Source organism: Gracilinanus agilis, chromosome 3 (assembly GCF_016433145.1).
Source record: "Gracilinanus agilis isolate LMUSP501 chromosome 3, AgileGrace, whole genome shotgun sequence".
NCBI classification, from domain to species: Eukaryota; Metazoa; Chordata; class Mammalia; order Didelphimorphia; family Didelphidae; genus Gracilinanus; species Gracilinanus agilis.
Genome location: NC_058132.1, coordinates 216,559,948 through 216,584,764, shown reverse-complemented (window position 1 = coordinate 216,584,764; position 24,817 = coordinate 216,559,948). Strand labels below are relative to the sequence as shown.

The following is a 24,817-nucleotide window of genomic DNA, read 5'->3' as shown; positions in this document are numbered from 1 at the left end:
AGGAAAATCACTTCTGATAGTTTTTTATAGAGGAGAAAGACAAAGCAAGGAGACTAACTGATAAGGAAAATATTTCAGGAGATGGTGAGGCCTGAATTAGGGTGATGGTTAAGTGAATGTAGAGAAGTGAATGGGAGAGAGATATTGTAAACTAATTGGATGTGAGGGGAAGAGGAATGAAGTGAAGAGCTGAGAAGGGCACCAAGGTTATTAACCTTGTTAACTGGAGTAATGGAGTTACCCTCAGAAGTAGAGAATTTAAAAAGAGGTGGATTTAGAAGGAGGGAAAAGATAATGAGTTTTGTTTTGGAGATGTTGAGTTTAGATACATATGGGATATTTAGTTTAAAATGTCCAACAGGCAGGCAATTAGTTAGTTACTCCATACCAAAGATCGTGAGAGAAACTAGAACTAGATATATTGATCTGAAAATCATCTACTTAGTGATAACTAAACCCATGAAAGTTGATGAGCTATCACTAAGCACAGAGAAGAGAAGATGGCCCAGAAGAGAGTCTTACAGGATATCCACAGTTAGTAGGGATGAAATGGATAAAACCTAGCAAAGGATACTGAGGAGGGGTTAGACAGGCAAAAGGAGAACCAGGAGAGAACAGTGTTATAAAAACCCAGAAAGGAAAGCTTCTGGGAGCCAAGTAGTAAACTGTATCAAATGATATAAAAGAAAAGACAAGAAGAATGAGGGTTAAGGGAAGATCATTAGATTTGGCAATTGAGAAATATCATCAGTAACACTCATAACAACTCATGTGAATGATAAAGACTGACGTCAGATTGTAGATGGTCTAAAAGATAGTGAAAGGAAAGGAATAAGAAATATCTAATATTGACAAATTTTTCAAGGAAGTAGTGAGAAAAGGTAAGACAGGATGATAGCCTATTGCCATTTTTTTTTTAAGGATGGGGAAGATTGGATGATTTTTTTAAGCAGTAGAATTAAGATATTAAGATTACAAACATAGAGGGGGGATTAAAGGGGAGGCAATCTGAGAAGATAACAGGGGATGAAATCAAGGATACATGTGGAACGGTTGGATGTGTCAAGGAGAGGAACCATCTCTTCTGTCCTGTAGAGAAGGTAAAGGAAGGGAGTAGAGATGAATCAGGTTCCAGCGAGTTAAGAAGAAGGACTTAGTGGTGAATGATCTTAATTTTTTCACTGAAGTAAATGATAATAGGTCCTCATCTGAGAAGGCACCTAGAAGAGATGATGTGGGGGGCTTGATGAGAGAAAAGAAAGTTAGGTCCCTTAAGCACTCTTTGCTAGACATTTGCCTCTCTGACTATATCTTGCTTTAATCTCTGAGATTCAGCTGAAAGTACCTTTCCTAAACAGTGCCTTAGAAAAGAGGTAGAAAGATATAATCCTTGATCTGGAGAAGCTTGAACTTCTGTAAAGAAATATTTGACAAAATAAATAAGAATACAATAGAACACAAATAATGTTAATATGTGGTTTTCTAAATGAGTATATACCTCCAGGGATCCTCATGCATGCTTTAATAGCCCCTTTTCCATTTTTGTTTGGCATTGCTGGTCTAGCCTATTCTTAAAGATCTCCTAAGAAGTAAATTTCTTTTAGGCAATTATATTAATCATGTAAATTTAACAAGTACAGGAGGACCAGTCTCACCATATCCTACCACCAACTTTATTTCATATGGTATAAAAAAAAACCCTCACCATACCATAAAACAACTTGGACTAACACAAAGTTCTTTACCAAGATATTCCCAAATTTCTAGGTCATTAAAATATATTAGAAAAAATCTTGGCTCAATTTATACCCAGAGTTCTAAGATTTCCACATTACTTTATTTGCATACCTTATCTTGTTTGAGTCTCACAGTAATCTTTTGAAGAACACAGTATGAATATTAACCTCATTTTATGGATGATGAAATTGAGAATTAGAGAAATTAAGTGACTTGCCTAAAGTCACATAGTTAATCATCTAAGAGGAACAGCTAAGATTCAGACCCAGGTCTTTAAGTCCAGTCATTTTTCCAGTACAAATGCTATGTACCTGCACGTACTTAAACACATTTAGATTGTAGGTTTGGCAATTTTTGAATTAAAGTTTTATTTTTACTTATATCTATCTTTTCCAAAGATATTTCCTGTAAGTTGAAAAGGGGAAACATACCTGGAAAAGCCTGAGCACATTAATGAATGTTTCCAAAAACTCTTGCTCTTTGTCACAGGGTAAAGAAGATGGGAAAGGAGCCAGATATCATTTGGCTTGTCCAAATTCAATTCCAGTAATATCATATCTTGGAACTCGGTATCTCAGCCCTAGAAGCTATTTCACTTGTGAAAACAGAACTATCTAAAAGGACAAAAATCTGCTTAAAGTCTTAGCAGGAATTTCTATGACTGGTACAAATACCAAAAAACTGCAGTTGCTCAGGCAGATCGGTATGAAATGTATCTATTCTCCTTTGGGCAGGAACACTGTCCCATGGTAAAAGATAGAAAAACCCAGACATTAGCATGAGGCCACTGCTGGGAAAGCCTCCCCAGTGAAGGAGGATGAAAGCAGGAAGAGTAAGGGAAAATTCATCCTAGCTGAAGAATTTCTTAGCTTCCTATTTTAATTAATCTGTCTAACCAATTTCTACATTTACTAACCAATTGTATTGGACTAGATGTCTCTAAGGTCTCTTTCTATTCTAAATCTATGTTTCTATGATTACAAGTACTGCCAGTTTCCTCTAAATTAAGTACCTGGGGGAAAGACCCAGCTTCATCCCACTCTAGTTACCTCTGTCTCCATTTCTGGCTACCTCTTAGTCATGTGACTAAGATTTTCACATCCTATTTTCATCTTCTTTTATATCTTCAAGTTCATCACTTACCATCATTAGTACACCTCCTTTGATCAGATATATTTGCACATACATATATGCACATGCAATCATGAATGTATATATAGATTTATACACACTCTCCTTGTTCCTGTGGTCATTAGGAAGCTCCATTATCCAGAACACTACCCTCTGGTTTCTTTTTAGGGGCAAAAAGGATTATTGAGACTATTTTTCTGGGTCAATCTCATGAAAAACACTGCTGGTGGATTTCATTCTTTGGAGGGGATCTCAAACTTTCAGGTGACTCCAATTCACTATTAATTAGAGAAATACAAATTCAAACAATTCTGAGGTACTATCTCACACCCACCAGACTGGTTAAAATGACAAAAAAGGAAAATGATAAATGATTGAAGGGAGGTGGAAAAATTGGAACACTAATACATTGCTGGTGGAACTGTGAACTAATACAATCATTTTAGAGCACAGTCTAGAACCATGCCCAAAGGGCTAGAAAGCTACCACTACTAGTTCTATATCTAAAAGAGATAAAAAATAGGGAGGAAAAAACCTAACTATACAAAACTATAGCAGATATTTTTGTGGTGGCAAAGAACTAGAAACTGAAGGGATGTCCATCAATTGGGAAATGACTGAATGAGCTGTGGTATATATTTATTATGAAATATTACAATGCCATAAGAAACAACAAACAAAATTATTACAAAAAAACCTGGAAAAATTTATATGAAGTGATGCAAAGTGAAATGAGCAGAATCAGGAGAAAGTTATACACCAACAACAATAATGTATTATGATCATATAATATAACTATTATCAACAAGGCAAGGATCCAAGACAACTCCAAGGGACTCATGATGAAAAATTATATCCACTATCATAGAAGGAATAGACAGCATCCAAAAGCAAATTGAACCCTACAATTCTTTACTTCATTTCTTCCATGAATTTTTTTCTAGTGTATAGGCAATATGTTTCTTGTTTCACGATGAACATTATGTGAGAATATATGTACAACCTATATCACATTGCCTGCTGTATTAGGGAGGAGGGAGGAAGGGAAAGAACATGGTTTGCAAAATGTCAGAAAATGAATATAAAAAATTGTATCAACATGTAATCTGTAAAATAAAAATTTTAAATTAAAAAAAAAACTCTCAGGTGATCCAAAAGAAAAACTGGCTACTCTCCAACTTCATATAGTGACTTGGGATACAACCTCCCTTGGAGACAAAGCTAAGAAAAAAAGTACATGCCCATTAGCACAGTCCTGAACAAAGAGTCTCTGCTCAGGTAAAATATCTGTGAGCTGAATGATTCATCCATTTCCTGTCTATTGAATCAGTTCAAAAGAAACCAAAATTTGAATATACTTAGCTACTGCAACACTTATCAACAGTTCCATTTCAAATGGATCCATATGTGGGTTTTTGTTCTGAGACTCTGCCAAGGAGCAGAATGTACTAACCCAGAAGGACATGTGTACCAAGTTGCTTTGGGTATCACACAGTTAATCTACACAGTTTGTCATAATGCATAAGCTCTAGTGGCTTTTCAGGGCTGCTCCAGGATCACTTGAGAATTAAAAGGATGATTAAAAATCCAGGAAATAGCTTCTTTTGGTAGTTATTTAAGTCCTTCACTTATCCACTTGCCCTTCTCAAAAAGCTGAATAGGCAGCAGCCAAGAAAACAATTTCTTCTCTATCCCCACCCTCAAAACGAAAATTATTATTACAAAAGCATCGTTATCTGGACGGGGAAGCAGGCGGTATATCATCAGTGTCATCTCCTACTGGCGTCTTCCACATCCTCTTCCTTTGCATATTTCAGCATCTTGTTTACCCATCAGAGGGAGACAAATCCACCCCCAACAGGTTTAGTGATGAGATGAATATTTATAACTGACTTTTTAGGGAGCAGCCTTCTATTTACCTACCAGACAGGAGTCATTGTGTGCTGAGCAATGATACGAAGAGCATTTCAATGCCTTTTTAAACCAGCATTTTCTCTAAGGGATCTTTGGATACAGTTTAGCCAGGATAAGTAACAATGATCCTCAAGCCTCTGAGCCATATAGAAATGAGGGCACCCAAAAAGGCGCAGGGTATAAATGTAATATGCTCAGCATCTTATGCCTCTACCTGGTTTGTTTCAAGGTTCTAGTGGGCAGCTAGCACATAGTGGAAAATTCAGATAATGATGCCCAGAGGTAATGTTTTGCTTCCTTCGGTTCCTGAGTAATAGGAAGCCCCAGAAGGATGGCAAAGGGAAGGAAGGAGAGCAAAAGCTTTAGCAAACATTGTCAAGATCAAAGTCAATATTCCAGGTCAAGCATATTTTTTCTAATCCTGGTGAACTGGTTCACAAGGCAAGGCTCATCTAAATCAAAGCATTTGATCATAATAAACGTACATGAGATTTGTAAATGTTACATGAAATGAGTGGCTGACTGGTATTGTGGATCACGAACTGGACTCTTGGAGTCAGAAGATCTCAGATCAAATCTTGCCTGAGATGCTTAGGAGCTCTGTGGCCTTGGTTCCATCATTTAACCTCTCTCAGACTCAGTTTCCTCATTTGTAAAATGAGGATTGTAAGAATACCTACCTCACAGGGTCATTAGAATGAGCAAGTGAGATAATATATGTAAGGTGCTTTGAAAAAACCTGAAGTGCTATCTAAAATGTTAGCTATTAGATACTGTTATGGATATGTTATGACGGACAGAATTCTAGACTTGATTTGAATCCTCTCTCAGACACTTATTAGCTCTGTCAACCTTTGTTAATCACTTAACCATTCAGCCTCTGTTTCCTTATAAATATAGATTATATAAAATGGGGATGATAATAGTATATACCCTACATGGTTAGTCTGATAACCAAAAGTTTTTCAAAAATACATAGTGCTTATTAGCTTTTAGTGGCAATTAGATGGCAAAAATGGATAGGGTACTAAACTGGAAGTTAAAAAGAACTGAGTTTGATTCCTATCTTAACTAGCTATGTGACCCAAGATAGTCACTTGGTCTCTCTTACCCTCAATTTCTTTATCTGTAAAATGGATTAATAATAGCACCTATCTCCCAAGTTTGACATGAGGATCAAAAGAGATACCATATAGGGGCAGCTGGGTAGCTCAGTGGATTGAGAGCCAGGCCTGGAGACGGGAGGTCCTAGGTTCAAATCTGGCCTCAGCCACTTCCCAGCTGTGTGACCCTGGGCAAGTCACTTGACCCCCATTGCCCACCCTTACCAATCTTCCACCTATAAGTCAATACACAGAAGTTAAAGGGTTTAAAATAAAAAAATAAAAAAAAAAAGAGAGATACCATATGAAGCACTTTGTAAACTTTCTAGTGCTATATAAATAATAGCTAATACTAAAAAGTAAGTCTTTCCTTAAAAAGCTTCAGTGTCAAAGAACTCAATCCTCCATGGCAATCAAGTGCTTTTTTTTCCTAGTTGCAATTGTTAGCAAGTTTCACCTTATACTGATTTAAAATCTGTCTCCCTGTAACTTCTACCCATTAGTTTTAGTTCTATCTTGTGGAACCAAAAAGAACCAGCCTAATTCTTCTTCCAAACGACAATCTAACTATTGGAGAACTTCAAGCGAGGGTTCCTGCAGTCTCTCCTTCCCCTATCCCCAGTCCAAGGGAATCCCCTAGCTTCTTTGCTATTCCCTGAATCACAAAGATTTAATTTCCTTTAATAACACAGTCTCATTCCTCAATGCATCTTCTGTTTTGCCAATTCCCTTTTAAAATATGATGCCTAGAACTGAACTTAATACCTCTTATGTGGTGTGACCAGAACAGAATTCAGAAGGACACTAACCTTTGATTAATGTAGCCCAAAATCAAATGGGCTACCATATTATACTCCTCTTAAAATCCAGCAAAGTTTCCCTGACTGACATGAAATGCTGTCAAGCTAGGTATCTCATCCTATACTTATATTAAAATAAGCACAAGACTTTACATTTATCTAATTCTCTTATTGGATTCAGCTTATTTTTCTGAGCTATGGACATCTTTTTGTGTCCCATTTCTATGACCCAATATGTTAGCTACCATTATGAATTGTGTCATTTGCAAATCTGATAAGGATGCCATTCCTTCATCCCAATCAGTGATTGGGATCACAGGGCCTAATCCAAGGACATGCCACTGGGAGACCTTCCTTTAGGTTGGACTAAAACTACCAATCAACACATTTATCATCCAGCCCATACTTATAAGACTTGTACACATCGAGTCCATATACTGTAAAGTGACTTGCCCAGAGACATACAGTTAACTAAAGGCAAAAGCTGGACCACAATCCTGATCTCCGGATTGCCACTGTAGTTCAAGACAGAATTTACTTTACAGTGTCTACTTTATATGCAATCCCATGTTTATATGTACATATTTATCATTTGCATGCAGCATTTAAGACTATATTTTTTGTCCATTCCAAAAAGCAACCAAAACAGTTATTGAAGAGAATCTGACCTCTCAGGCATTATCTCTATTTGGTCAAATGTGACAATATTTGTAAAGCTCTTAGTAGCTTTATTATTATTAGTAACTTAATACCTGGCACATAGTAGGTGCTCTATAACTGCCATCTAGCTATTATCTACCTTGCTGATCTTCCTACGGATCCTGCTTTTTCTACCCTATCTTTAGCAATTTGTAGCTAATGTGATGTGGCTGGTGGATTATCTGATTCACTCATAGATCTGCTGCCTAGTGATTTAGCTAGTTCTTAATCTTCCTTCCACCGTAAGTCTCCCCAAGCTACTTCCCAAAGCAGCAGCTAGACTAATGGTGAGTGAAAGCCAGATTATGGAAAAGTATCAGCACATCTGCACAACCTGAATTCTTTTCCAGTACCGTATATTAATATGTTTGCCTCAAAGGCATCTAAATTTCCCTTGGAAATCAGGCGATTATATCAACAGGAATTCTGCCAACTTAGATTACACTGTGCCCCCAATGTTAATGCAAAAGAGGGGGAGTGATACAATGATGAATGGCTTTGGTAGTGCAAAATCTCAACATGGGAATAATTAATACCTCATTCATTATTAAACCTGTAAATTCTTTTGATGATTTTCCTAAGCTACCAGATGCAAGAAGAATGAATATGGTTATCTTACAATTATATTCCCTCAGGAGCATAAAACAAAACTCAGGTAGAAAAAGGGCACTTTCTATAAATCACCAGAAATCATAACAATTTGCAATTGGTTAGAAGCTTTGGAAAACTTTTCCCAGCTGTTGCTTTCACTTTCTAGTAGGAATAGGGGATGAAAAGAAATTCCAAAGTAGGATTGAAATTTTTATTAGGGATCCAACTAGTTCAAGATTGATAGTTAGCCTCAATTCCAATGCTAAGCAAGGGCACAGATCTGAAGATATCTAAAACAGCTATGACCCTACCATGACTACATAGTTACAGTTAAGGATGACAGTTCATGTACATATATGTGATAGTGATAGGAAATGATATGTCTCAAGAAGTCACTCCTCTTTATAGATGTGTCACGCAAATAATAGAAGAATCAAGTCTCTTCAATTCAATATCCCCACCAATAATTGACCTCAAACCAGCTGAGGTCCCAAGTGAACTAGGAAACATTCGTCACTGGGATCCAAAACTATCAGATGCCTCAACCCAACCAAGCGCCTTCAGTTCCAACTGGAAGCCAAGAACTTAAGCTCCATGCAAAGGCTTTTATCTCAATGCAAAGGTCAAGTTGCAATATATCTAAGGGACAGATAACATGTATGAATTCAGACAGTTTTAGGGACCTGAGACCTAAATACTTAACTGATCCAGACTGCCTTTTTCAGATTGCCTCTGCTTCCATTTTCCAAGTATTTGAAGGAAAAAGCACTAAAAGCTAACACCACTGGTCCCTTCATATAGTTACACCCCAAACTAAACTTTCCATTTCCCATCTTCTGAGTATTTGCACAAGCCAACTTTGACCATTCCCAGAATGCACTCCTTCCTTAGCCTTATCTCCACCTCTAAAATCTTGCTTTCAAGTTCAGTTCAAGTTTCACTTTTTTTCAGGAAACTTTTCCTTATTTCCTTATTAGTGGTCTCTCTTCCCTAAATTACTTTATGCACTTAACTGTGCACATGCTTTACTCCCCTCCCCCCAAAGAAAGTCCCCTCCCCTTTTGAGGGCAGGGACTTTTTTGGGTCTTTATATCTCTTTCACTGAACTTAGCACATTGTAGGAACTGAATAAATACTTACTGAATTAAATATAAACAAAAGTGATCAAACATACAGTTTCAAGATTATATAATATAGTAAAGATGTAACCCTGAGATACTCATGACACTGAAATTGTGGCAGGAATAGTTGGTGTGTATTCTGAGATGTTATGGAATAGAATTATTCATTCTAGACCCAAGTCCTTTTAGTATTTTTAAGATTCTTACAATTTCTACAACTTTCTAAAGGTTCATTTCAGCTACTAGCTTTCAGGTAAAGTGTGAGCAGGTGTCAAACAAAACAAATTGCTTGGGACCTAGCTTTCAGCTGGTGAAAGCTTATTTACTTCATTAGATGTAATATTCAATAGATTAGCTTCTAGTGGGAGGGAAAACATATAAGAGGATGAGGCAAATGATACTGGGTCAGACCGATGATCCAGGAAGCCTAATATTCTGTTTTGGCCAGTGGCCCAAAGGCACAGTTTGTGGTTCAGCGTGATTCTCTCTGAACATATCTTGATCAATAAGAATATAAGAATTAGATAATGTCCTAACTTTTGCGGACACATTAATAGCCCTTTCTCAGTTTACTGACAATATTTTATACCACCAATTACAATGTGGCTAACTTTTTAAAAATCTCAATTATTATATTTCCATGGTGCCTCAAAGCCTTTTAAACAGCCTATAAATGATTTACAAAACACATTCAGGAATTCCATAGATGTTTTTTAACTCTAGGAAACAAATGCAACAACTTACAGTAGACCAAAGGCTTGTGATGAGACAAGGCCATATCTCCTGAGTTTTGACTTCCAAAAGTGGAAAATGCAGGAGATACGAGAAATGACAATTAAGGTTGTTTAAAGGGACTTAGCTTAACTGAGGGATTAACTAGCTCAGTATTGCTTACAGGAGAAAGTCCATCATCTTTTTGTGAAATTCATTTGATAAAAGGTATTAAGAATCTCAGTTTTCAAACAAATTTAAACATTTAAAAAATAATAAGCAAAGTACATGAGAACTTATTTATGCTTTAAGAAATCCCTTTTCAAAAAAGATGATCTAATATACTATTAAGTCAGAAAATTTTGAGCTAATCTACTTTGTGACATTTAAATTTTTACTCTGATAGTTTAGATATTGAGAAATCATATTTCCTAAGCAATAGGAAATATCTGATGGAGAAATAATAACCCCAAATTATATATCTTTTTATGGTTTGGAAAACATTTTCCTCATATCCATCCTTTCAGGCTGGTAAAAACAAGTCTTACTATCCTTGTTTCATAGATGGTGCAACTTGAAGCTTGGAGTGGTTTAACACCTCACATGACAGGAGTCATATTGTTATGTAAGTAGCAGAACCAGGACACAAAATGAGATTATGCTTGCTTCAAAGTTAGAGTTTTCCATTATCCAACACTGTAGAGAGGCAGTATGATGCAAAGGACAGAAACCTGGCTTTAAAGACATGAAGCTGGGTTTGAATCCTGCCTGATAATCTTCCTAGCTAGCGAGGTTCCAAGTTTTTTGTTTTTGTTTTTGTTTTTTTAATTCTTGCCTTCTGCCTTAGAATTGAGACTAAATTCCAAGGCAGAAGAGTGGTAAGGGCTAGGAAACTGAGATCAAGTGACGTGCCCAAGGTAAGACATACAGGAGGTATCTGAGGTCAGATTTGAATCAAGGACTAACTCTAGGTCTATAACTCTCACTACTGAGCCACCTAGCTGAACCTGGGAAAGTTGATGAATCTCTATTAGCCTCATTTTTTAGAGTCTGGAACACTTGGGTTCAAATTTGACCTCCTCAGAAACTCACTAGCTATATAACCCAGGACAAGTCCTTTAACTCTATTTGCCTCGATTTCCTCACCTATAAAGTGATCTGGAGGAGGAAATGGTAAGTGCCAGTATCTGCCAAGAAAACTTCTTTATGACTCAAAAAGTCATGAAGAATTGCATTCGACTAAAAAACACTAAATAAAAAACCAAAAGCCTCATTTTTCCATCCACAAAACTATAATAATCATAATCATAATCATAATAATAGTACCTTTTCATAGATCATGAAGATCAAAAGTATGTATTTATAATATATTAAAGCACTTTATAATCCTTAAATTGCTATATAAATAACAATTATTATGATGATTAATCATTCATTCATTAAACCAACTGTATTCACCAATTTTGCTATATTCAAGAAAGTACTTGATCAAATAATGCCCCACAGACATAAAAAAATTACTGTTATTCTTCAGGTTCCTTTTAATTGTCTTTGCTAATGTAGCCATTTGCAATATGGCAACATTCTCTCTAGGTGGTCAATTAGTCTGCAGTGACTTCTGGGAAGACTAACTTTACCTGAAAGAATTAGGAGTTCAATGATTTCTGCATCTCCCAGAAAAGCTGCAACATGAAGCGGAGTTCGCTTCTCAGCATCCTAGGGGGGAAACAAAAAGAATTCCAATAGTTGGTGATGGCTGATAGATATCTGTGATGGTGCAAACAGAAAGAAACATTTATCAGAGTTCTGAGATAGAAAGTTCAAAAAATTCAAAATGAATGACACAGGTTGCAAATTCATTTTGTAGACCTGGCACCTGACCAAACAGAATGAACAAATGTGTGAGGCACCAATGTCAAGCCCTGGAAATAAAAATATATAAATATGAAATAATCCCTGCCTTCAAGGAGTTCATTTTATTGAAGGAATGACAAGTACATGGGAAAATATAAGTAATGTGATATGATATGATGTAACGTAATATAACATAATACAACACAAGATATATTACATTACATGGCATGGCATGGCATGATAATATAATATAATATAATATAATATNATTTATGTAAAGCACTTTGCCAAATTTTAAAGCGCTGTATAAATATCCATTATTATTGCTATTATTTTTATAGATGGCTAAGTAGCCCAATGGGTAGGGGACTAGATCTACAGTCAGGAAGACCTGAGTTCAAATACAATCTCTGATAATTACTAGCTCTGTGGTTGTAGGCAAGTCCTTTAACTTCTGTCTCCCTCAGTTTCTTCATCTGTAAAATGAGGCTAATGATAGACCCTACCTCCCAGAGTTGTTATGAGGATCAAATGAGACAATATTCGGAAGGTGGCTTGAAAGCAGTAAAGTACTACACAAAAGCTAGTTGGTATTATTGTTGTATAAGATATCTGCTCTTGTCCCCCCCCCAAAGTGTATTTTATTATACATTGTATATTGTATATATTATATGTATAATATATAACTATGTGTATATATATATATAATCCTTACCTTCTGCTTGGAATCTATACTGTCTTGGTTTCAAGGCAGAAGAGCGACAAGGGCTAGGCAATGGGGGTTAAGTGACTTACCCAGGGTCACACCACTAGGAAGTATCTGAGGCCATATTTGAACCCAGGACCTCCTATCTCTAGGCTTAGCTCTCCATCTACTGAGTCATCTAGCTGCCCCCATCATGTTAGTTCTAAAAGTAAAGATTCTCTGTTTAGGTTTGGAAGAAAATTCAAGGTCCAGCCATTAAATGTAGGTTACAATGGACTTCATCTGCATGATCATGGAGGAATACTGATGAAGATTTTGTGAAAAAGGGGGCTGCATGTTGACTATCTTTTTTTTTTCAACAAAATTAAGTTCATGACTTTATTTTCTCAAAAAGCAATACAAACTACCCAGAACAATTTGCCTTTCTGTTGTAATTTTAGCCAAACCTTTATGTAATATCAAAACACTACTTTTGATGGCCTCCCAGTTTATTCTCCAACTTCTGTCCACATTTATCTAATTCATGTCTTGTGAATCTCAGGTCAAAAATTGCATCATTTCATATTCTTCAGCGAATTGAACTGGTTCCAGTGTCTGGTTCAGCAAGCTAAGCTTTCCTTAAGTGATTTAAACAAGAAGTGAAATGGAATCAAATTAATTGTGACTTAATCTGGCCCGAAGCAAAGTAATTGCTGGTTCATGTTCTGATTTGGAGCTCTTTGCTAAAAGAAAAACCAGAGAGATCTCCCAGGCTTCTGTCTCTTGTGAATCTGCTTGGTCTGTCATTAAGCACTTAGTTGGCTTTAGAAGTTACTGTGTTATTTTTTTACATCTTTTATAACATGACCTGTTCAAACTGAAGTTTCCATAACATAACAAGGGTGTGTTGAGTGAGATCATATGGTAAAAATTCTTGATTTTATACCCTAACACCGGAGCAACTTTCAGTTACCTGAACAGAGTGCTACTGACTTCAGGTGACTCTCCCATGAACAAATGCCAATAACACATAGCTATTAGGGTAGTTATTCTCCAGCACTTGAAGGCAATGTGGTGAAGTGGAAAGACACATAGATTTAGAGTCCCTGAAACTGGGTTCAAATTCTAGCTCTGCCATTTGTGTGACCTTGGGCATGACCTCAGTTTCCTTATCTATGAAATTGAGAGTTTGGATCAAATGACCTCAAAATCCTTTTCCAGCTTCAATTCCAACTTTTTTTTTGGCAAGTAATATTTGTACATGAATAATCTTTATAGCAACTATGAATGATGGGCCAGAAAATAACTCCAGAGTTAGAAGTAAGTGGAGTTATACATAAAAGGTTACTGGGTAAAAGGGCTTTAAAATGTTTTCTTTCTTATAAATCAGACTTATGTAAGAGTATGTCTTTTGAAACTTTTTCTTTTATACAACTCTAACAGAAAATTCCCCCCAAAATGGAACTGGATTTATGTTGACATACAAATTTCTAAGGAAAAGAAACCTCTCTCTTTAATAGACCATGGCACCACAAGGTAGCACACAAAGCGGGCAGTTGCCTACTGAGCTAAAAACCGGCTGAGGGGGCAGCATGACAGAAGGAGATCAGACAGAGGAAGTTTCTAAATTGTCTGTTTACAATATAAGAAACAGATGAAAGAAAATAGAGGAACTTAAAGGCTAGGCACTTAAAAGGAAGGCTAACATGGTAAATTAGGCCATTTCAGTGAACTAAAATGTTACTTAGAGTGGCTACAGGAGGCACTCTAGCTTTTATTTGTGGAGATGAATCAATGTTCATCATGTGTTTCAGAAGCTATTATTACTAATAAATTATGAGCTTGAAGTGAAAAGTAGAATTATAAAAGGTGGCAGGGTGGACAGAGTGTCAGGCCTGAAGTCTGTGTTATCCTACACAAGTCACTTAATCCTGTTGGTCTCAGTTTCCTCATTTATAAAATAAGCTGGAGAAGGAAATGGCAAACCACTCCAATATCTTTGCCAAGAAAACCCCAATGACATCACAAAGAGTTGGACACAACTAAAATGATTGAACGACATATGCTTAAAAAAACATCTCCATGTACAATGTATACACAGCATCTTGCACATTGAGGAAGAAACATTGAGCAAAACTAGAAAGAAAACCTCATAGCCTTAAGCAAAACCAAAAAGAAGGGGTTATTTTTGTAAAAAAAAAAAACAACACAACTTTATATCATTAACTCAGGGAGAATGTTAAGCTTTGTTTTTCTGATCTGATTCAGCCAAAATGTCCACTAGGATAAAGGCACTGGAAAATAACTATCAAACTAGACCCAGTGAGCTGAATGTGACATCTGGGATACATTGGTGATTGCCTGGACATAGCAATGTGCCAAGAAGAAGTCAAAGAAACAGTAGAAAGAAGAATCTTTGAGCCCCAGCAGTGAAAAATGAAAGAGACGGTGGAGGGGATAAGTTATTTCCTCAGGAGAGTCACAGGCAAAACAGAACTAAATCAAATGAGTTGTAAAAATGAGAAAGAAACTCAAATTTAAATAAACTGCTTTTAAGAGATAGAAATGAGAAATATTGAAGAATAAGCCAAACTCAATTTCCATTTCAGTTTTCAATGAAGTTTAATCTTTGCCTTGACTATTTTATAAATACCCTTCCCCCAAAAGATACCTTGGACCGGCAAAAACCCCAAAGGCTAAACTTTTACTATTACCTACTATTGCCTTGGTCTCGGGAGCTAGTTTTTCCAAGACCATAATTTTCACTTAATCTCACACAAAAATCCTCATTCTTCTAAAAATCAATGATATTTGTCTATTGATATGATAGTAAGCTCTGCTCCAATGTGAATTAGAACAATTTGGTAATAAATGAGCATGTGGACCAAAATTCCTGGTTTGCACTTCAAAAAACAGAGTCAGCTCACAAAAACAAAACACAAGAGACACTCAAAAGAATTTAAAATACAGCTAAGGATAAAAGGAATGTGAAAAGCCACAGAATTTTATTGTATTAGTCCTTAACATCCCTGCTTTAGACTTTAATTTCAAGGACATGAAGTTCAACCAAAATGCAATGAGGCACTGGCCAAGGAACACGGATCTTATAGCCATGTAGAGCTGACCCAATCCTGGTTTAGACTTTGGAAATGCAAATTCTGAAACTGGTTCCAAGACTGCTGACACATGATAAAGGAAGTGTCTTAGATTGCCAGAATTAGGGAGCATTCAAAAGGCACTAAGCAGCTAAAGCAAGCCTCTTTCTCTTTCCTACCTGGCTGTGCTTGAGTGAGGAGGCAAAGATTACTATCTTCCTACCTACCTACCTATCTGTCTGTCTATGATATGTGTCTATCTGTCTCTATGTCTATATCAACTATCTATCTAGCTAATCTATCATCTAGCTAGCTAGCTAGTTGTCTATCTATGTGTCTATCTAGCTGTCTACCTGTGTCTATGTCTACATAGGGTATCTATCAATCTAATCTAATCTATCTGTCTCTCTATCTGTGTGTCTATCTATGTGTCTAAATCTATATCAGCTATCTATCTAATCTATCATATATCTATATATTTGTCTATCTGTCTGTCTGTCTATGTGTCTATCAGCTATCTATCCATCTAATCTATCTGTCTGTCTCTATCTGTGTATCTATCTATCCATCTATCTATGCACCTATGTCTATATCAGCTATCTATCTAATAATCTATCATCTATCTAATATAACTATGTATTCTCTATCTCTGTATCTCTGTATCTATCTATCTATCTAAATAAAATACGCCAAAGGTGGGGAGAGAGTCCTCAGGCCACAGGCCCCACCAGGGCAGCAGCCATATGGCACTTGAAGGCATGGCCCTTCAGTAGCTTCGTCTCTGCTATATCCATTCTTCTTGATTTTTAGGCATGACCTGGTGAACTTTGAAATGTCAGAATGGCAATTGACAGTAATCCAGGAGCTAGAATCCACATTAGGATTGAGACTCAAACCCAAGAGTCTATTAATACTCAATCAGCAAACATTTATTAAGCTCCTAATATATACCATGCACTGTGCTAAGCACTAGGGATACAAAGCCAAGTAAGCAAAACCCTGCCTTCAAGGAGCTTACATTCTAATGGATGTTCCAAGCCCTAAGAGTCAAGCAAGCCACATAAAAGATATTCATCTCCCATGAGTACTCTTGATGAAGATGTCCACCTAACAGTCTTACATAATTTAACAAAGTTTTCACTAATGAAAAATGAAATGTAGATTTCTTCTCCCACTGAATATAAAGAAATTCAATAGCAAAGTTATCAATGACCTCAGGCAGAGACTAAGTTAACAAGAGATAAATAACAACTGAGTCAGAGCTCAGTAGTTAACTGAATTAATGTCTTCTTTCCTCAAATATCCCCAAACATACAATTAAACTCTTTACAAAAGAATGAGATCATAGATGAAATGAATCAGTGGCCAACTAGGACTACTTCACTTTTTCTTTTTCTTAGAAAGAAAATGGAAAGCAAATCTAGATTATGACAGAAAAAATAGTGCTCTGGGATCCTCAGAATTCCACAAATCTATAAAAGTATACTAGCATTCTCCAAGGGACAGTACATACATCTTTGCCAGACTCAGACCCAAGGTATAAAGAAAAGTTATGAGTGGGGAAGATAGGTAGCACAGTAAATAGAGCATCAAGTATGGCAGAACCCGGGTTCAATTCTGGCCTCAGATACTTCCTAGCTGCGTGACCCTGGACAAGTCACCTCACCCCAATTGCCTAGCCTTTACTGCTCTTCTGCCTTAGAATTGATAGTATCAGTTCTAAGACAAAATATAAAGGGGTTTTTTTCTTTAAGAGAAGTTTTAGTGTAAAAGTAATATTAGGAGCTGGACCTGTGAGTTCCTTAACACAAGGAACACCAAAGGGAGGGAACTCTCTCTTCCCTTGCAGTTTGACATTTTCCCTGCAATTCAGGGATTTATAGAGCTCCCTAGAGCACAGAGAGATTAAGTGATTTGACCAAGGACACAGACTATCTGAGCAACTAGATAGCACCGTGGATAAAATAAATGTTGGTCTTGGAGTCAGGAAGATTAATTTTCCTGAGTTCAAATCTGGCCTCAGACATAATAGCTATGTAATCCTGAGTAAGTCACTTAACCCTGTTTGCCTCAGTTTCTCATTTGTTAAAATGAGCTGGAGAGGGAAATGATAAACCACTCCAGTATCTTTGTCAAGAAAACTCCGAAAGAGTTCATGGAGAGTAGGATGGAACTGAAGGCAGTATGTGTCAGGAGCAGGTCTTCTGGCTCTGAGGTCAGTTTTCTATTCATTATGCTACACTGCATCAAAGATATTAAAAACAAAAATCAAAATCATTATATACAGCCTTGAGGGCCAAAGGCTAATGAAACACACATAGAGAGAAACACTTTTGTTTTAAACTATGTAATAAACATGGAACCTTAACATATTTTACAGGAATTTTTCTGAGTTAAAATGTAACTATTCTTTAGTCCTTGATGAGCCTTGAAAATAATATTCACTTCTAGAATTTTAGCAGCATTGGACATGGAGCAAACATACTCATATAGTCACTTATGCAAAAGGAACCCTGTAAAGATTTTAAAATGTTATTTTATATTCTCAATAAACAAAGTCCATTTTTTTCCATCTTTCCCCAGTTAAAAAAAAGAACAAAACTTTTGTAATAAATATGAATAGTCAAGCAAAACTAATTCCCACAATGACAGTGTCCAAAAAATATATGTCCCACTATGAATCAGATCACCTAAGTCCAGCTCTCTGTGAGATGGGTAGCATATTTCACCATAGGTTCTCTGGGATTCATGACTAGTCATTGTATAGATCAGAATTTTTAAAGATTTCAAAGATGTTTATAAAGTGTCACTGCTATTGTCTAAGTTGTTCTGCTTCTGCTCACTTCACTCTGTATCAGTTTATAGATGTCTCCCCTCATTTCTCTGAAACCCTTTGTTATTTCTTATAGCACTATAGTATTCCATTACAATCATATATCATAATTTGTTCAGTTATTCATCATGCATTGAGTATTTGTCTTTAATGATAACAAAACTTTAACATGCACCCAAACTAGAGAAAGGTACAAGAAACTTTTAAGAACCAAGTCCAAATTTCCAGAGGAGCAGCTTTTCTCTTCTGTGTAAAAGGTACTATTTAATAAAAGTCTAAATCCTGACTTTTTGTTAAACTATTTGATTTAAAAGACAAACTTACAGAAATTAACAATAATTATGGGTAATGTCAAAAGATATCTGTACACCATCTAAATTTTATAGACTAATCAAAAGAAAGCCATAAAAAGAGAAATATTGTTGGTTTTACTATTAGGAATTAATAAGCATTATAATTTGTGATTAAATACAAATAAAACAATAATAATTATATAATGATTTCGGAAGTTTTAATTCAGGCAAGAAGAAAGTTAAGAATTCAATGAGATATGACATATACATAAAAACTTGAAACACAATAAGGGACCCCAAATGTTGAAAGTAAATACAGAATATATTTAACCTAATTATAAACTGTTTTGGGTCAGGAAAGCAATTAATACATATATCTTAGAACATTATTACTTCTTGAAACCATGCTACATGTACTCAATCAGACAATATCACAAGCAAATGCTAGAAGCCAAGCCTCAACTCATCTTATTATGGTTATGACTATTACAGTTAAAGCAGAGAACAATCCTTTGTCTATACTCAGAAATAGCCACAGAGTGTTTGAAATGACCCTGATTATCCTTAATCCAGAGATTTTCCAGATGAACAATTTGTTCCCCTCCTTTACCCATTTTCTCTTTATCCTCGGATTTCCTTTAATATGCAATGGAACTTCATGGTCTAATTTGGTTCAGAGTCCTAAGAGCTCTGCAGACCTATTTCATGAACTTAGACATGAACAAAAATGTAGGAATTAACAAGAAATTGACCACTTGAGAAGGAAAAGGGCAAGATAAACTACATCCTTGGTTTTCTACACCTATGAGGGACAAGCAGAAGTGAGAATTCCTTAAATAGGTGAGCAGTGTCTATCTTGAATCATTTTATGAGAGGACTTTTACACCCATGGAGTATTAGAACTGGTTACGGTCTTTATCTAATAGAGCTTCTTCAAAAATGAACATCTCAATTGTCATGGTGGTGGTATGTCTTTCATTTTTAAAGAGGACCAATGATATCCCAGGATGATATTTTGACCTGCTCATCAACTGGATTTAAGTAAGGAAGAGTTGCACAAAGTCATCAGCCTTACTGTCTTCAAAGTCAATGAAATCCAGTGGCAAGACCACAGTCAAGATAACAACCACTGGTGGCCCAGGATACAGTGGATGACCTTAGCATTTTCTATATCTGACGAGCTCTATGCACTCCACAGTGCCTGCTTCAGCTGCTTTCGTGGGTATTTGGACAAATTGTCCTCATCTGTCCTTTCCAACAGGAGAAGTCTTCACATGCTTGTCTAAGCACTGACAGGTTTGAGGGTTACAGGATTTGAGGTTTCAGTTACCCTCAGTCTGATTTAACATGTCTGTCAAGATGGGTTTTACCAGATCCAGAAGAAAAACATGATTTATCACATGGTTCGATGGGGATATGATTGTGGATGTAGATTCTAAGCAATCACCCTAATGCAAATACTAATAATATGGAAACAGGTCTTGATCAATGACACATGTAAAACCCAATGGAACTGCTCGTTGGCTAGGGAGGGGGGAGGGAGGAAGAGATGGAAAGAACATGAATCATGTAACCATGGAAAAATATTCTAAAATAATTAATTAAATAACTGGAGGAAAAAAAGATGGTTTTACCAGGATGAGGCTGATGTGCATGTTTATATAAAAAAATCTATATGTATATGTATATGTGCATGTATAAACACCCTACCCCTAAAATTAAACAAAATATTAACAGAATTTTCTTCTTCTTGACTAGGTTCTTTGTATAGAACTTCCTTCTGTATTCTTCAGTGTATATTGTTTAATGTTTCATGAATATTCTCAAATTTTTCTTCTTTTTAATTTATTATCACTTTTCTCAGTACTAGATGTAATCCCTTGCAATAGAGTAGGTGCCTAATAAATATTTATTGATTTGGCCTATCCAATACCTAACCGCAAATAAAAGCTCTTCCTTGTAACAAATAAGTTTAGCCAAAACAAAGTAATGCATTGGCCATCATGAATGTGCACACCCCATTCTGTATCTCTAAACTATCCTCTCTCTACCTACCCTCTGCTTTGAGAAATTGCTTTCCGGAAATAGAATTGGTCATTGAATTGGAAAATTTGTTCTCCTGGTTCATATTTGTCTTTCCAGGTTTCTTCATGTCCATCACTTTTATTCTTATGGTAATATGATAATATTCTATCACATTTATATGTAAGTTGTTCGATCACTCCACCAATTAATGAGCACCCACTTTGGTTTACGGTTCTTTGCTTTAAAAAAAAGTGCTGCTAAAAATATTTTTGTACCTATGAGTCTTTTCTGGCTCTCTTTGTACTCTTAGGGATGTATGCCTGATAGTGCATCAAAAGGCATTTACAGTTTAGTGATTTGGGGGATACAGTTCCAACCTGTTTTCCAGAATGACCATAGTTATAATACTTTACAACAGCTCCATCAACAATACATCACTGTGCCTGTTCTCCCATAAGGCATCTAACAATTGTCATTTTCCAATTGGGTCACCTTTGTCTTTGAGGTGATTCTTTAGGTATAAAGGAATTGGTACAAGACTCATCTACATACATATTGGAAGAAAATTAGACCCAAGTCTTTTGGGGAATTTTTTCAAAGGATATGGGGCAGGTATAGGAACACTGGGGTAAAGGATAAGATGAGGATTCTTGGGAGGAATATTGCCCAAAGGCTCAGAATCAGAAAATGGGGGTGGGGGAAGAGGAGAGGTGATTATAAGATTTAAATTCTTCTCCACTTCAGTTTAAGCCTGGCCTTGAGAGTATAACCAATAGGGAGTGCATGTTGGTGGAAAAATTAGGGAAATCCCAAGGGGCAGTCAGCGAAGTTGGAGGGGAATACCAAAATAGCACACAGGAAGGTGAGTTCCTGAGGCCACCAGCCATTCCAAGGAATCTACATAAATGATGTAAGGTAGACATGTGAAGCCAGAACCTACTTGCAACATGATGACAGGCAACCATAGGCTGGATAATAATTTCCATTCCAGATAGAACAAAAATATTCTAGTGAATAGGGCTGCTTTTATTGTCCTTGTGGAAACTTTTAAAGCCACTTTTGTGATCAGTAGAAGAGGCTTTTAATTTAAATGACTGGTCAATCTTTGCTGATGACTATTTTCCTCTGCTATCCATCTGGCCTACAGTTTTTCTGAAAAATTTTAGAAAACAGTCCAAGTACATGCTGATGATAAAAATTCTGTGGCAGGCTATTAGGACCTTTAACATAGAATAGCTCAATCAAGAATCAATGGCAAGTAATTACCCCAAAACGCAGCTTAATGCAATGGGCACAATTTTCTATAGCAAAATCTTCATTATCTTATAGCAAGTTTCAATTAGTTAATGTGTTCTTCTATAAAGCCTCTTGGCAAATGATAAAACAGCAAGCTTAACACTGTAAATAAAGTCTAATTATTTACCAGGAAGACCATTTCTCTGAAAACATATTGTTCCCATCAGCTGTTTAATTCATACATCACATTCGTGCCCAATAGGCAATTGGTAAGGCAGACCTGGAGCTCAGGAGAGAGACTAGGACTGCATATATAGAGGAAGGAATCATCTGCATATAGATGATAATTGAACCTACAGGGGCTGATTAGACTACCAAGAGAAGGGATAGAGACAGAAGAGGAGAGTCTAAAGTAGAGCCTTGGGAATCACCCACAATTAGGTGGCATGATATGAATAGAGACCCAGGAAAGGATACGAAGAAGGAGAGATCAGACAGGCAAGAGACAAACCGAAAGAAAAAGATCACAAAAACCCAGAGGAGTGATAATATCCAAAAAGGGAAAAAAAAGTTTAGTAGTATCAAATGCTGCAGAGAGATCAAGGGGGAATAGGGATTTTTGGACAGGCCATGAGATTTGGCAACTGAGGTATCATTGGTAGATTTGGAGAGAGGGCTTCCAATGAAACTATGAAATCAATCACTATGTAAGTCCCCACTGCTTTTACCTCTCTGTGGTACCTTCCTGGCTTTATAGATGTGTATGGACTGCCCAGCCTCCATTCCAGCACCATCTAGGTCTATATGTTAGACTATGAAATTGATTGGAAGGGTTAAAACAGAGAAGATAGCTCTGTTTGCATTTGGTTAGCACTCCAATGTGTGTGATTTACTTAAAGAGGACAGTTAGGTTCAGTTTAATCAGGTCAGAATAGATGTATCGAGGACGAAGGACTAGAAATATGTTTTGTCCAAGAAATGTCTAAGAGAACCCCAGGTTCTTTTAGATTTTCTGTCTATACTTTCTGAGTTCTATCACTATGGTCTGTGATCTCTTTTCTTGTTACAATTAGGTGTTATCACAGAGAGATCACAGAACGTGGAGTCAACATGACCTGTGCTCAAACCCTGTCTCAAACAACCACTAACTCTGTGAGTTATTCAACCTCTCAGCCTCAGTTTCCTGTTGTGAAAAAATGGGGATAACATAAACACCTCTTGCACTAGGTGGTTGTGAGGATTAAATGATATAATATATGTAAAGCACTTTATAAACCTCAAAACCCTAAGTAAATGCTGGCTATTATCACAGCAACTGAAGTAAGAGAAAAAAATCATATAAAACCACTCAAAAGAAAATAAAGTTTCATACAATAGTATCAAAACAGAAAAGGAATATACTTAATGTATAAATTGGTGGTTGAATGAAATCCACAATCAATTAGCATGGGATCCTCTAATATCCACCAGATTCTTCTCATTTGTTAGCTCTTTGTGTAGAAATGTTGAAAACTTCAACAACACTATCTAATTTCAGTCATTGATCCCAAAATCTGTCTGAGCCATGTATGCTTCTAGTTCAGTATATAGATGGGTCAATGAGAGCCAGGGAGTGCATTTGGTCTATCCACTCTTTTCAACCGAGTGCTTGGGAATTCCTGTTAGTTTGTATCGTGGATAAACATCCAGTGCTTCCAGACACTTTCTCAAGACAGACTATGCTATTTGGAAAGCTATTTGCTTCAAAAGCAAAGGGGAAGCAGATAATCCAATGGCAAGTAATCTGGTAAATGTAATAATCCAGGATGCCATGAAAACAGTTGAGAAGGAATCCAGGTGTTCAGATGCCAGATCTTGGGACAGGGGGCAAAAGGGCCAATATCCTTATCCTAGTAACTTGTTAGTTATGAAGCCCATTGTTAAAAGTTAGAAGGTCATTTGAACACGGCACTCTATTTACTCCGAGGATGGTAGGCCTAGAGGAATGGCCTCAAAGAACAAGTTTCCCATGCATTCCATTTTCAATAGGCTGATCCCATTGTTCTAGGAAGAAAAATATCCTCTTAACCTGGTTTTTAACCTGGGGTCTATCAACTTTAGAGAGCTAGATGAACTGTATAAGATTAGGTTCCTCTCCTATCTTATAAATTTTATCTCATGAATTTCATAACGTTATTATGAGGTGAGACCCATAGATTTCATTAGATTGCTAAAGGAGTTCATAACACAAAAAGAATTTTTCACAATATAATGCATTAGAATTTTTTTTACAAATTACCCTGGTATGTATGTAGAGGACAGAGGAATGTGTCCTAGATTGCAGAAGGCTAGTCTAAAAGTAATCAAGGAAAGATCAATAAGGAGTCGAGTCCTCTATTCATTATTATTATTCCCACTTATATAGCACTTTATAGTTAAATGACCCTGTTCACAACCCTTGCCCCTCTACTATATACACTTAGCCTCTGCAGTAGGTTAAATATAATTAATAGTTATGTTGCTGATTAAAGTGCCTCTATATGCCATTTGGAAAGTCACAATAAAAGGCAACTAATGAAGGATAAGCTCAAATGGTAAATAAATTATATTTCTCTTTTCAGAAGCTACTTTAAAAAAATCAGTGCTAAATTGTCTCATGTCATGACCTTTAAAACTACCTTGTAACATATTAGGCCGATGACTCCATCCTTGAAAGAAACTTTTGGAGACATTACCTCTTTTTACACTTTACACTTAGAAATGCAATGACTTTGAAGTCCCTTGTCCTTAATAACTTAATGATCACATGGTACCTAGGCTCTGCTGAGTACTTTAACAACTTTTAGCAATAAAATCCTGGCTTGATTAAATTGTAATCTTGGAAGTTATAGTAGATCATAAGGCAGTTTCTACTAAAATGGATCTTCTTTATTTTTAAATGAAAATAATGCATTCTGGGAAAATGGGAGTTGGATACCAGGACATCCAGAATAATCATCAAAATTCACTG

The 24,817-nt window shown here is 36.4% G+C and overlaps 1 protein-coding gene across 1 annotated transcript in view; it reads right to left on the bottom strand.

The window, feature by feature from the left end:
- ANKRD44 (ankyrin repeat domain 44) overlaps window positions 1-24,817 on the bottom strand; it is a 288,404-nt gene that overhangs the window by 164,631 nt on the left and 98,956 nt on the right. Inside the window, exon 3 of the mRNA XM_044669066.1 lies at window positions 11,445-11,523. Within this exon, the coding sequence (XP_044525001.1) occupies window positions 11,445-11,523 (79 nt within the window). The remainder of the gene's footprint in view (window positions 1-11,444; window positions 11,524-24,817) is intronic.